The sequence below is a fragment of the Watersipora subatra genome, chromosome 4 (assembly GCF_963576615.1).
Source record: "Watersipora subatra chromosome 4, tzWatSuba1.1, whole genome shotgun sequence".
NCBI classification, from domain to species: Eukaryota; Metazoa; Bryozoa; class Gymnolaemata; order Cheilostomatida; family Watersiporidae; genus Watersipora; species Watersipora subatra.
Window position 1 is genome coordinate 3,168,561 of NC_088711.1, and position 14,497 is coordinate 3,183,057.

Consider the following 14,497-nt stretch of genomic DNA (forward strand, 5'->3'; position numbering starts at 1 on the left):
CCTCCAGCTTTCTATCTGATGTCTTTGTATGAAAATTTGATTGTAGTGCCTATTAAGTGCTAAAAAGTTGAAAACTAAACCACATCAAAAAGCTTTGATGCAACGGGTAAAATGTCAAATGTTATTATGCATATTGCAGACTCAAATAGCCTGACGTGTGATAGCGGCTTCTGCTCCATCTTGCCGCGAGTATTTCGACAGAACAGCATCAGCGAGCCAATAGCTGAGACGACTACTAAAGTTGGTCGATTCAGTGTTGGCGTGGTCAAAGAGAAATCATCAGACTCGGAAGGTACAGTTCTGCGTAGGCCAATAAGAGTAGGAACTGCAAGATCTGTGTCCGTGTGGGAGATACGGATGCCTTTGGTTGTGTAGCCAATTTTTATTTGGTTCGGATGAAAATTAGTAGCTAATTAACTAAAACATGATCTTTCAAAGTTTTTTACTTAGTGTGTTGGGCGCATTTTGTATTCAGCTTCTCAAAATTATGTAGTGGTTTTATCCCTTCACTTATTTCTCTATTTAAATTTTTACAAACACTGTTGAAGCTTGATAGCTTATTTTCAGGCACGGAAAAGGCGTCGCCAATAACTGATAGGTCTCTGGAGATGTTTTTAGTAGATGTCTCTCCAGTGAGCCACAGTGCTGATATTGACCCAAAAGAATGTGTCATGGAACGAAAGTGTAGCTGCAGCCCTGATGAGTGGTCACCGGGAGAAGACATTGTCTATAATGACATGATGTCCAGGTAAGAGAACATTTAAAATGTTGGTTTATTAATCTCAAAATCATCTACCAGAAGTATTACTCTTGCTGATTAGAAGATGAAATTAGACAACTCCAAAGAAACTACTTGCATAGCCTTATGTTGGTTAATATTTTTGTGCAAAATAATTGTAATGGATATTTTAGGCATAATGAGGAACGACAACAACTTGCTGAGAGACATCAGAATGAGATCAATATGTACTTGCTGGAAAGAAAGAGCATGCAAAGCTATCGTGAGCTTTGTTCAGCTTGCAGTTCACTGCAGCATTCGTCCGATCAAACTAACCTTCTGTGTAGTACCCACGCCGTGGCGCACAAATTACGTCATTCTAATAGCTGTTCAGTATTTAGCCCGAGATCTGTAACCTCTGTTTACCGAAACATTGGTCCAAATGACAATTGTTCGATCAACAAAAATCTCAGTGAACTGGAAACGGTCTCTAAGTATTTGAGAAGTGGTAAGCACCACAACAAAAAGGAGGCAGGTCGAGGCCGACGAATCAGACATAACTCGGTTGAACAGCTCATGTCCAGAATGATGAGTGTTGATGATGATACAAATAGCACAGACACAGAAAGTAACTCGAGCACCATCCGTGAGGAATCAACCCTTTGCCGTGATATGGATGTCCTCGAGGAAGAAACAATATTTTCCTACCCATCCGCAGACACGAGGTTCTATGAGAACAGCAAGACTAGGCAACATATTCAAGATGAAATTCACTCATCTCATGAGGCAGTTCTTGGTAAGGTACAATATTTGAGTAAGGAAAAGCCTCGCATTGACCATTTAAAATCGAAGAAGATGGAGGCTAATGCCATAACCCAAAAGCAGCTTGTGAAGCAAGCGCTTGATGATAGCCGAGCACGAATAGTTCGATCACTGGACAGTTTTGACAGTACGAGCAGCTAATAGTTTCAGCTCTAGGTGTAAATGCTGCCAAGTGAATACACAGGTATCATGTGCCAGTATTGATGCAAATTTAGTTCACATACCAGCTCTCCTTCCATTTATTAATATTTCATCCGCTGCAGCTTTTTACTACGTGTATTGCAGCTAAATATTTAGTCACATTTATTGGATTTGGAATGAGTAAATCTTCTGACACCTCAATTTTTATATATAAATTTATACAAGTTTCCTGGTGTTTGTAAAGTACTAGCTGATTCAGTGCAGTTCTGCTGAGAAGTTACGGTGTTGGCTTTTTATTGGGCATTCTTATAAGGCAGTATTACTATGTATATCAACTCTAGTCATTGTATTATAAACCGCATCGCTTGTGCTTTTGTTTTCAGGTTTTTATAAGCTTTACAATGCGAAGACAATTGTTCATACCTACATGTATATGTTATTCTGTGATAAGCTAGCTCACTTTCATCTATGCAATCGAAGAGAATTTCTTTGTAATTGTATAATGGAAGTGTTTGTTTTGGCAAAAAATAAGATATATTATTTAGCTTTTAAAAATAAATGATTGATGTTTCAAACATTGAAATGAACTACTGCTATCTTCGTGGGTAGAAATAGATGTTAGACAATATAGCATGTGATTGATGATCAACATGGACATCATACCGTGAAAGGTTCGTCTTCTCTTTGTCCTGTAAGGGCAGTAATAAAAATGGTCACCTAGGCTGATGATAGCAAAATGCGTTACAGAAAGCTTGTTTTGAACTCGTATATGCAATAGCTAGATGCAAAACCCTTATATATAGAATAGTTTACAAATACCAAGAACGCTTTGAAATAATAAAAAGCAAAATGCGTGAAAATAATAGCCAACTAAGTGTCGGCAAAGCAAGTGCAGAGCATAAAATGATAAAATACAAGCATCCCAAAATATAATGCGTACGAACTGTTATATGGAAATATAAATTTGTATGTGTATGCAGCACTATTTCTCTAACGATTATTAAATTTTTCATTCCTGATCTGCTTCTCTCAACGCTTCAGCTGAAGCGGTGTTGGCGTCAGCTGCAAGAAAAACCAAAGGTGTGTAGCAGCATATAGTGAATATTAGTCCATGTAATTGTATACATAAACATTGTAAAAGGAGACAGCGAAAAAGCATTTTGACTATGAAAGCGTTAAAGAATCCTGTGTGACTCAAGCAGACAGTGACATCTCAATCCTTGTATGGTAAATTACCGAAAACCAATATGACCTACACTGCACTCTAGCCAGCTAGCCTTTCTAATATAGTTTGCAGCAATTGTTATTACCAATGAAAAGTACATTTATGCGTCACAATCATCTCTTTCATGCCAATCATTTGAAGAACGAAGATCTGTTTATAAACTCAAAAAAAACGTACACATGCATTGATTAGAATCAAGAAAACTAGCTAAATGTAGTCACCAACAAATTTCATAGGAAGCAAATCAGGCACAGAAAAACAAAATTGGAGAGTAACACGATTCAACTGTGATAATTACTCTTGCGAAATCAAGACAAGAATGAAAAGAACTTGAAAGCATCTGAATGTAAGTATGGCCTTGAGAGAGTATCAAATCACAATTGACTAAATCGGAGAGATGAAAGTGTTAGTAATATGGATGACAACAACTAGCACAGAAAGGCACGCCTAATTAGTGTTAAAACCCGCGTCTTACCGAACTGGCCACTTTAGAGGGCCGGTGTTCAACTTTCTCACTTTTTTGGCATTCCATTTGCTTAAATCTGTACAGAAATACAATCAGCTAAGGGTTATTTATCAGAAATGCATTAAACTGAAAATCAAGCCTTTTTATAAATGCTAATACATTGCCAACTAACAAATTGAATACAGATTTACCAAGTAGGGAAAGCTTAAAAGCGAAAAGGATGGGAATTCCAATAAAAAATAAGGAACAAGTGTTCTTCCTTTTCACTTATTGAGTTTTTCCATTTTACTAAAAAAGTTAACTCTTAGTTAAATGGAAAAACTCAATAAATGAAAAGGAAGAACACTTAAAGTAAAAAGGAAGAACAACTCCTTGATGAAAAGGAGGAACAACCTCATTAACGTACTAATTTTTCTACTTGAAGCCCTGATTTATACCCAGACATGTGAAAGCCAATATGTACTAGCCAATAGACTACACCTTTTGTGAAAACATTACACTGCAACAACTCTGATAACCATCATGACAGTTACGATGACCATAACTGCCAACCTCTAGAAGGATTGACCAATAGTGAAGCTTACTTGTTCATGAGGCTTTTGGCAATACCAACAGTTGGAGCAAACTCATTTTGATTTGGGTCTGATGACTTCGTTGTGGAACAGTTGACTTCAGCAACAGTCTCCACATCCACTGGTTCTTGACCAGCTGCTGCAAAATCGTTGACTGTCTCACTGACCTCTGCTGCAGCTGACGACGTCCTCAGGGGTGTAGGAGTGGGCTGAAAATTATACGTAAATGTTTCAAGATACTTCCGTGTAGAAGACGGAGTGACGACTCCAGTATTTGAGGTATAAGATGATGTTAGCGTAAGAATTGTCAATTCATCCTTGCTATAACCACAATTTCAACATTACAATGACTTTAACAGAAACAACCCGCAGTTAGTAAAGATACAACTCCTTTCAGCACCCCAACAATCTTGGAATGTTGGTATTGAAAACCATCAACATATTCTACAATTCACTAAATTGTAAAATAAAATATTATAAACAACACATACATCTATTAATCATAGGCTTTACCTTAGAGGCAATCTTTGAGGGTCTATGTTGAATGGTAGCTTGGTTCTCCTGTTCCAGCGATTTAAAATGAGATCTAATATTTTTGGTCACTCCTTGTTCAGGCAAGTTATCATGTTCTACTCTCGTATCAGCTCGAATCACGTCATCTCGAACCTTAATAAGTATCATAAGTGAAGACGAGGGACAGAAATATTGTTCAATAACATTAACTGCACTCTCGAGAGGGGACAACCGCCACACATTTTAAGAACACTGCTATACCAAAACATTGTATTGTCTACAGAAAGACTAATAGTTTCATTTATATTAAAGCAAGATAATTCCTATTGCTATCAATAAGGTTCCTGTTGTGATTTTAATACCAGCTACTATGGTACTATATGATATGCTTACTTTATTGTAAATACTACTAGTAAATATGCACTGTTCAAACTGGTCCTATTATATACAATATCACACTTCTGGGTGTTAATGTAGTTTGCGGATTTGTAGGCAAATAGATCTGTGGTATGCTGGTATAAATGTGATCATTAAAACAGTCGAAATGCGCTTGAAAAGCTTTGCATGTCGTACCACACACAGATTATTTGTTGAAACAGAATGAGAATTTCCTGAATGTTCCTAAAAAAAACTGAATGAATAGAAAAATCGCTTTGCCTAAAACCTTATCTATACAGTTCAACATTTTGCGCACAATATTCATTACTCACCATAGGTGTGTTTTCGTATTCTCCAGACTCTATTTGGGGCACTTCTTCCACCACATCACTATTCATAACAGGTTCAAGAATAATGCCCTTAGCACTATAAGAACTTTTACCAGCCATTATGTGGAGCTTACTGGGAGTTGCCTATCACAAAACAGAGCACTGATTAAGGCAATAGATTCAGAGTAACAAAGAACAAGCATATCTGAAAAAATAGAGCTTTGAGTTTTTTAGGTTACTGATAATTGAGACACAGGCATCAGAGAATCACAAAGGAATTATTAGGAGAGAAGCGCTTTGCATGGGCACATCTTGGATGTGGATTGATTATGGTATTCTTGCAAATCAGCCCATAGAATCACAATGTAGTGACAAATCATAAATGGCTAAAAGGGATAAAATATTATTTTGACATTTTTCATTTGAAGGTCACTCAAAGAGTATTCTTCAAGAATACTAACAGAAATAATTATGCCTTGTGCTGAGTGGATATATTGCAATATATTGCGTTTGAAGGTGCGTTGGGAGTAATTCAAGGTCACGGAGGAGCAGGAAAAAAAATCTGGCTGAGAGCTGCAGTAGTGTCTGACTGCTATGAGAGCGGCTCATACTTTGCTGCCGATTCCAGATGGTGTGTATGAGGACCTCTGCTTTTTAGTCAAGTCATAGAATTTCATTTGCCTGTCACGAGTGAGGCCTTCAGCCGGTAGATATATTTTTGGCAATGCATCCGTCTCTTTAACTAGATCAGTACGCACTATGGGCGTACTTTCCCATGCACCCATCTCAGGAGCAGGCATGACAGTTTCTTGATTAATTATTTCCTCAGGATCCACAGAAGGTCGTGGCCAAAGAGGGGTGGGCGTTGGCTAGGAGTGAAAAATATGAAATCATGCAACGAAAAGACTATGCAGAAATATTAGCACTGACCTTGCCTGTTGCTGAAATAGTTTTGTATCCTCATCATATGAACTACCTTGAAAAACTATTCAAAACTTTGTGTAATGCTACTTACTGCTGTCTAGCTGACGCATCTAATCTGCAGTTTCATGGAAAACATCGGAGCCATTGAAAGATATATGAGCAGTTAAGAAAATAAAACTGGCAGAAATGTTTAATCTAGTGAAAGATTGAAGTGTGCTTGCCAACACCAGTGCTTCAAGATCAACCACTGAACCAGTAACTAATGAGTGAAAGTCATTGACGGTCGATAAAATGAAAGTTAGCAAGAAAAAACGGTATAAAAAATAAGAAGTAGTGTACATTAAAAGCATCTCACTTTTTGGCTGACACCAGAGGGCTTATAGGCGGGTGTTTGCTGACTGGCCAGGTCAGAATACTGAGATTGCAAGCTAAGAGTCACACCCTCGGAGGGAAGGTCATTTTCTGGCAAGGCATCAGTTTCCCTCACCACGTCGTTACGCACTATAGGGTTGCTTTCCCATGAACCCATTTCTGGAGCAGGCATAACAGTTTCCTGGTTTATGATATCATCTATATCCACTGAGGGTTGTGGACGGAGTGGGGTCGGTGTTGGCTGAGATGCAAATGAACAACCAAATAAGTTGTCAAAGACTGCAAACATGAGGATAGTTCTTAAAGACTCGGAAGTAATTGCTGACTCCCGTTTCAGAAAGCAAATTGAACATTGCTAGATGTCGGCGATTCTTGCATAAAAGTCAGCTAATACAGAAATACTCGAAGCTGATCAACTTTACTACTATGCATTTCGGTATTCAACTTTGCAGCTCTAGCTGTTCACAATCGAAAATTGGCAGAAGAAGAAAACCAGTAGCGAATGACTAGCAATGAATTTACTAGCAGCCAATGAATATGGTAATCTATGTCCAGTTGCAGCAAACAGTTGAAAGGCAAATTTGTGGTGCAGAGCTCTGCGTGAGAATGAGAAAGCTTTCTGGGGAAAAAGAAAAGAAAGAATAAGAGTGGAGCACTTCAAAAGCGTCTCACTTTCTGACTGACACCAGATGGCGTATAGGATGGGGTTTGTTGACTAGTCAACTCGGTGTACTGAGATTGTAGGCTACGAGTCACGCCTTGAGAAGGAAGGTCGTCATCTGGCAGCGCATCAGTCTCCCTCACAACATCTGTACGTACTAGGGGGGTGCTCTCCCATGCCCTCGTTTCTGGAGCAGGCATAATGGTTTCTTGGGTTATGATTTCATCTATATCTACTGATGGCTGTGGCCGGAGAGGGGTTGGAGTTGGCTGAGAGAAAAGATGAGAGTCAATTGCGTCGAGTAATTTTTAGAAGAACAATGGGAGCAAAAAATGAGGGACCCAACAAGACAGAATTAATTAAAATGCTGACAACTAGTCATTTATTTTTGAGGTAAGGCTTTTCTAGTAGCTCTTGGCCAAGATGCTTACGTCCTACAGAATTTAAAATGTTCAGACTCTTTCCTTAGTTCTACCTGTTTAATGTACTAAACATTCTTTTCAAGAAAGAACTTGTGAGACCGTCGGCTTCTTCATGCGGTTATATTTCATTTTAGGAATGGAATAAAAAATGGTAATTTAATGCATATTTGAACTATTAGTTTCACTTCGACGAACGCACAAACATGAATTGAGTATTCTCATCCTCGCCTGCCTTCTTTACAAACAATTGATAAAAGCAGTTTCAACCAAGTTGTATAGCGTTAGAAAATCAAAACCTTGTTCGCTAAACGCTCTAGTGGGTCAGCCACTTACCACTTGAAATGATAGCATTATGAACTAAACCACAAGTTAGACCTAGCTCCTTGTCCATTTTCAACCTTTACTGCTACATCACAGTCTAGGTTTTGGAAAATAGCAGTTGAACAGTTAAGTAAAAAATTTTTTGTATCTTTCGGGATAACCGGATGAGAGACATAAGAAAGCTTACATATACTTTGCAAAATTTCAATTTCTCACAGCTTAATAGTTCTCTCTAAGTGATGCTAGGATCGTTGGTTTTCTGGCCTGAATGTATCTTCTTTACGAATGTCAAACGCATATTAAAGTTCTATTTGTTATCACAAAAAACCTCTCCGTGTTGGCACCCCTTAACATTTACCTTAGCAAGAAATAGTCCCATCTAAGAACTAATGGTCGACACTATGGTAGAGGTGATGAAGGGGGACTGCTATCTCCTTAGGATAGCAGCATAGGCCAAACTTAGCATAGAAAAACACACCACATGAGAGCACTGTTGCAAAAGACCAGCAATCAAATAAAGGAGTGCACCACCGCAAAGCATCTGATGCCAACCTCAGCAATGCTGGAGAGATTATCTGAGAAATAGCGGAGAAGAGAAAGGCCAGTTAGAGAGAAAAGTGTTAAGCAAAGCACTTCAAAAGCGTCTCACTTTCTGACTGACACCAGATGGTGTGTAGGATGGGGTTTGCTGACTAGTCAACTCGGTGTACTGAGATTGTAAACTACGAGTCACGCCTTGAGAAGGAAGATCTTCATTTGGCAGCGTATCAGTCTCCCTCACAACATCTGTACGTGCTACGGGGATGCTCTCACATACCCTCGTTTCTGGAGCAGGCATAACGGTTTCTGAAGTTATGACTGCTTCCTTATCCAGCACATTTTGGGGTCGAAGAGGCGTTGGTGTTGGCTAGGGCAAAAATAACAAGATCTGAAGATCTGCTAAGACAGCAAACCATCAGAGGAGCTTGGGCGAATTATAGATTCTACCGATGTGTGCCGTAACTAAATTTCGATTTCCCTTCTAGCATCTACCCAACGCACATTGGCACAATCAAATGCTGACACATACGCATCGCTATCTACACATTAAATTGTAAGCATATATCATGAAAAGTTATAATCAAAATACTAAAAAAGGGGTTATTTTCATCTTTTGAATGAGGTAAGTAAGAACAGGCGATTTTGCATGCATCGGTTTTCTTATTGATTTGCAATAACATAAGTAGAAATGAATTATTAATAAACTTTGTGGACTTTTTAAATACAGTCAAACCTCAACATACGATGTTAATTAACTCCACAGGGCTATATATTGCTCTAAGCATACACTGTAATTTGTTTAGCTTGATCCAAAAACCTTCGCACCTCCTTAATAAATATTGCAGATGATTATGTAGCGCTAAAATGATTGTGTTATACAAAATTGAAAAATGGTAAATCAGACTAAACTTTATATAGACAAACTAACATAGTAAAGCGAATTAAGAATCAATAAAATAGATATATTGCTACTTCACCTAAAGACATTCGAATGAACGGGTAACTTTGGCAATGCTTAGGCTGAGAGGTAAAGGAAAACTAATTTTTATATTTCTTCATGTTCTAATTTTAATTTTTGCCAGTTAATATTGCACTTACAGTTAATATTGCACTTACAGTTAATATTGCACCTACAATTAATATTGCACCTACAGTTAATATTGCACTTACAGTTGATATTGCACTTACAGTTAATATTGCACCTACAGTTAATATTGCACTTACAGTTAATATTGCACTTACAGTTAATATTACACTTACAGTTAATATTACACTTACAGTTAATATTGCACTTACAGTTAATATTGCACTTACAGTTAATATTGCACCTACAGTTAATATTGCACCTACAGTTAATATTACACTTACAGTTAATATTACACTTACAGTTAATATTGCACTTACAGTTAATATTACACTTACAGTTAATATTGCACCTACAGTTAATATTACACTTACAGTTAATATTGCACTTACAGTTAATATTGCACTTACAGTTAATATTGCACTTACAGTTAATATTGCACCTACAGTTAATATTGCACTCAGAGTTAATATTACACTTACAGTTAATATTACACTTACAGTTAATATTGCACCTACAGTTAATATTGCACTTACAGTTAATATTGCACCTACAGTTAATATTGCACTCAGAGTTAATATTACACTTACAGTTAATATTACACTTACAGTTAATATTACACTTACAGTTAATATTGCACTTACAGTTAATATTGCACTTACAGTTAATATTGCACTTACAGTTAATATTGCACCTACAGTTAATATTGCACCTACAGTTAATATTGCACTTACAGTTAATATTACACTTACAGTTAATATTACACTTACAGTTAATATTACACTTACAGTTAATATTGCACCTACAGTTAATATTGCACCTACAGTTAATATTGCACCTACAGTTAATATTGCACTTACAGTTAATATTGCACTTACAGTTAATATTGCACTTAGAGTTAATATTGCACTTACAGTTAATATTACACTTACAGTTAATATTGCACTTACAGTTAATATTACACTTACAGTTAATATTGCACTTACAGTTAATATTACACTTACAGTTAATATTGCACTTAGAGTTAATATTGCACTTACAGTTAATATTACACTTACAGTTAATATTGCACTTACAGTTAATATTACACTTACAGTTAATATTACACTTACAGTTAATATTGCACTTACAGTTAATATTGCACTTACAGTTAATATTACACTTACAGTTAATATTGCACTTACAGTTAATATTACACTTACAGTTAATATTGCACTTACAGTTAATATTGCACCTACAGTTAATATTGCACTCAGAGTTAATATTACACTTACAGTTAATATTACACTTACAGTTAATATTACACTTACAGTTAATATTACACTTACAATTAATATTACACTTACAGTTAATATTGCACTTACAGTTAATATTGCACTTACAGTTAATATTGCACCTACAGTTAATATTGCACCTACAGTTAATATTGCACTTACAGTTAATATTACACTTACAGTTAATATTGCACTTACAGTTAATATTACACTTACAGTTAATATTGCACTTACAGTTAATATTGCACCTACAGTTAATATTGCACTCAGAGTTAATATTACACTTACAGTTAATATTACACTTACAGTTAATATTACACTTACAGTTAATATTACACTTACAATTAATATTACACTTACAGTTAATATTGCACTTACAGTTAATATTGCACTTACAGTTAATATTGCACCTACAGTTAATATTGCACCTACAGTTAATATTGCACCTACAGTTAATATTGCACCTACAGTTAATATTACACTTACAGTTAATATTGCACCTACAGTTAATATTGCACCTACAGTTAATATTACACTTACAGTTAATATTACACTTACAGTTAATATTACACTTACAGTTAATATTGCACTTACAGTTAATATTGCACTTACAGTTAATATTGCACTTACAGTTAATATTGCACTTACAGTTAATATTACACCTACAGTTAATATTGCACTCAGAGTTAATATTACACTTACAGTTAATATTACACTTACAGTTAATATTGCACCTACAGTTAATATTGCACCTACAGTTAATATTGCACTTAGAGTTAATATTGCACTTACAGTTAATATTGCACTTACAGTTAATATTGCACTTAGAGTTAATATTGCACCTACAGTTAATATTGCACCTACAGTTAATATTGCACTTACAGTTAATATTACACTTACAGTTAATATTGCACCTACAGTTAATATTGCACTTACAGTTAATATTACACTTACAGTTAATATTGCACCTACAGTTAATATTGCACCTACAGTTAATATTGCACTTACAGTTAATATTACACTTACAGTTAATATTGCACTTACAGTTAATATTGCACTTACAGTTAATATTGCACCTACAGTTAATATTGCACCTACAGTTAATATTGCACCTACAGTTAATATTGCACCTACAGTTAATATTGCACTTACAGTTAATATTGCACTTACAGTTAATATTGCACTTACAGTTAATATTACACTTACAGTTAATATTGCACCTACAGTTAATATTGCACCTACAGTTAATATTGCACTTACAGTTAATATTACACTTACAGTTAATATTGCACTTACAGTTAATATTGCACTTACAGTTAATATTGCACCTACAGTTAATATTGCACCTACAGTTAATATTGCACCTACAGTTAATATTGCACCTACAGTTAATATTGCACTTACAGTTAATATTGCACCTACAGTTAATATTGCACCTACAGTTAATATTGCACCTACAGTTAATATTGCACCTACAGTTAATATTGCACTTACAGTTAATATTACACTTACAGTTAATATTGCACTTACAGTTAATATTGCACTTACAGTTAATATTGCACTTACAGTTAATATTACACTTACAGTTAATATTGCACTTACAGTTAATATTGCACTTACAGTTAATATTGCACTTACAGTTAATATTGCACTTACAGTTAATATTGCACTTACAGTTAATATTACACTTACAGTTAATATTACACTTACAGTTAATATTGCACTTACAGTTAATATTACACTTACAGTTAATATTGCACTTACAGTTAATATTGCACTTACAGTTAATATTGCACCTACAGTTAATATTACACTTACAGTTAATATTGCACTTACAGTTAATATTGCACTTACAGTTAATATTGCACTTACAGTTAATATTACACTTACAGTTAATATTGCACCTACAGTTAATATTGCACTTACAGTTAATATTGCACTTGCAGAAATGCGATATTGTTTGTTAAAAAATCTGTATGCTGGGATGATCATATGTAAAAAACTTGCATGTATTGTCTGTGTAATAAAATATGGTGTCTTAATAAACAGAGGAAACGACAGACGTAATTCCTGAGCAATGCATACATACATAAGGGACCCAAATTGAATACCAACGCGCACACAACCAATTCAGTGTAAGAAGCTGCTCCTTAGTTTATACTAGATCTTCCCTGAACAGGATAATGATACTCTATCAAATGTGGTTTTTTGCTAGCCGAGTTGATGGTTGTCTACTTGACAACAACAACAACAATAATCTATAATTGTCATTGACCTTGCTACTACTAGCGATGGATGATTACAACTTTTGTCACATAGAAGTTACAGTTACGCTAGATTAGAACACCTGTCTATCCTGTCATTATATTTGTGAAATGTGCAGACTGCCGCTGGTACACCTGTAAACTAAACGCGAAGTATGAAAATTGACACGAAATGCTGTATACCTTAGCACCAACTCCTGACGGCTTGTATGTCTGAGGCTTTTGACTTTCTAAAGTCTTGAATCTATCCATCAGATTCCTTGCTAACCCTGAAACAAAGCCTTGATATTTGATACAAAATAACTGGTGGCTGTGTAACCTATGAAGACCTTTTAAACTCACAAGGATGTTGACCTCCACAGTCAGGCATACCAGCAACAAAAATAGTTTTCTGGGTGCTTATTGAAAATCCATGTACCAAAATACTAATGCCCATTTTAAAATCATCTTCAAACAGTTCTTTTAAATATATAACAAATCTGAAACATCTATAAGTAGATCAATTATCTATTTTTTTTAGTTATGAGCTTTATTGTAAAGCTGCTAATTCACTTCCCACTTTCCTTGAAGAAGAAAATGCAGCGATTAAGCAAGCACACAAAGATGAAACAGAATTTTTAGCTCGTCTACGCAAAAGTTGTGATAACAACAATGTAATCTGATGCAATATTTTATGATAAAATTTAAAAAATGTTTGAGCGGATCTTAATGTGTCTTGGTGAGCAGAGTCAAATGTATAAGATCTTTAGCTTCCTTAAGCCCCACAGTTCCAAAGGGAACAAGCTAGGGTAACAAGCGATGAGCACACAGGATGCATGCTATGTTAATAATCACTGAATGCAAGCCTTCACTCTCACAGGTTGTCAAGTTACTATGATGACCTGCTATGATGACCTGCGTGGAAAACAAGAATATGGCACATAAAAACAAAATGGGCCATGAAATGAAGCTATATAAAAGTGTTATACAAGAATTGTGTCTCCTACCTGCTTCAGGTAACTCCTGTTCATCAAACCTGTCCTCCTCTCGGACTACATCTGTACGTTTCATTGGCTGACTTTCATACTCTCCGGCCTCCAACTTCAACACGCAATACAAACATGCACACACACCTGCAAACTCCACTACTTGAACATAGACAAGCAATAGTATCCATGCAAACACTGGCAAAGTTAAGAGAAGCTATTAACATCTTATAGATAAGCTCTAGCCGTAACATACATGATTCTGAAGCTCGAAAGCAAAGGAAAGGTGCCCAAGATGATGTCACAAAACAAATCATAGAGTAATAAGCCCTGATTACAATCGTATGCAAATAAACACAATGTTGAATACTAGGACCTGGGATATTAGATGATGTATAAAACGGTAGAGTGAGAAGTTAATTCCCGCATTGGCGTGGCATAAATTTTTCAAAAAACATTAAAGTGCACACAACATGCCTTAATTACTTCCAGTAAATGTTTGAGAA

The 14,497-nt window shown here is 35.8% G+C and overlaps 3 protein-coding genes across 4 annotated transcripts in view; 1 reads left to right on the forward strand and 2 right to left on the reverse strand.

Moving 5' to 3' along the window:
- The window catches only part of LOC137394900 (uncharacterized), a 35,261-nt gene extending 33,003 nt beyond the window's left edge, over positions 1-2,258 (forward strand). For both annotated transcript variants that reach the window (XM_068081678.1, XM_068081679.1), the window contains 3 exons: positions 140-292; positions 568-748; positions 913-2,258. In XM_068081678.1, coding sequence (XP_067937779.1) covers positions 140-292; positions 568-748; positions 913-1,681 — 1,103 coding nt within the window. In that variant the 3' untranslated portion in view covers positions 1,682-2,258. The remainder of the gene's footprint in view (positions 1-139; positions 293-567; positions 749-912) is intronic.
- Positions 2,193-14,497, reverse strand: part of LOC137394902 (microtubule-associated protein futsch-like) — a 41,603-nt gene continuing 29,298 nt past the window's right edge. The window contains exons 22-27 of the mRNA XM_068081680.1: positions 14,013-14,106; positions 13,210-13,295; positions 5,168-5,308; positions 4,458-4,610; positions 3,957-4,153; positions 2,193-2,743 (exon numbers count right to left, since the gene is read on the reverse strand). Coding sequence (XP_067937781.1) covers positions 2,740-2,743; positions 3,957-4,153; positions 4,458-4,610; positions 5,168-5,308; positions 13,210-13,295; positions 14,013-14,106 — 675 coding nt within the window. The 3' untranslated portion in view covers positions 2,193-2,739. The remainder of the gene's footprint in view (positions 2,744-3,956; positions 4,154-4,457; positions 4,611-5,167; positions 5,309-13,209; positions 13,296-14,012; positions 14,107-14,497) is intronic.
- LOC137392915 (uncharacterized) lies at positions 5,770-8,702 on the reverse strand. Its single transcript, XM_068079278.1, has 4 exons — positions 8,514-8,702; positions 7,133-7,390; positions 6,444-6,701; positions 5,770-6,033 (listed from the first exon to the last, which is right to left on the reverse strand). Exons 1-4 carry the CDS (start codon positions 8,700-8,702, stop codon positions 5,770-5,772), a joined length of 969 nt encoding a protein of 322 aa, XP_067935379.1.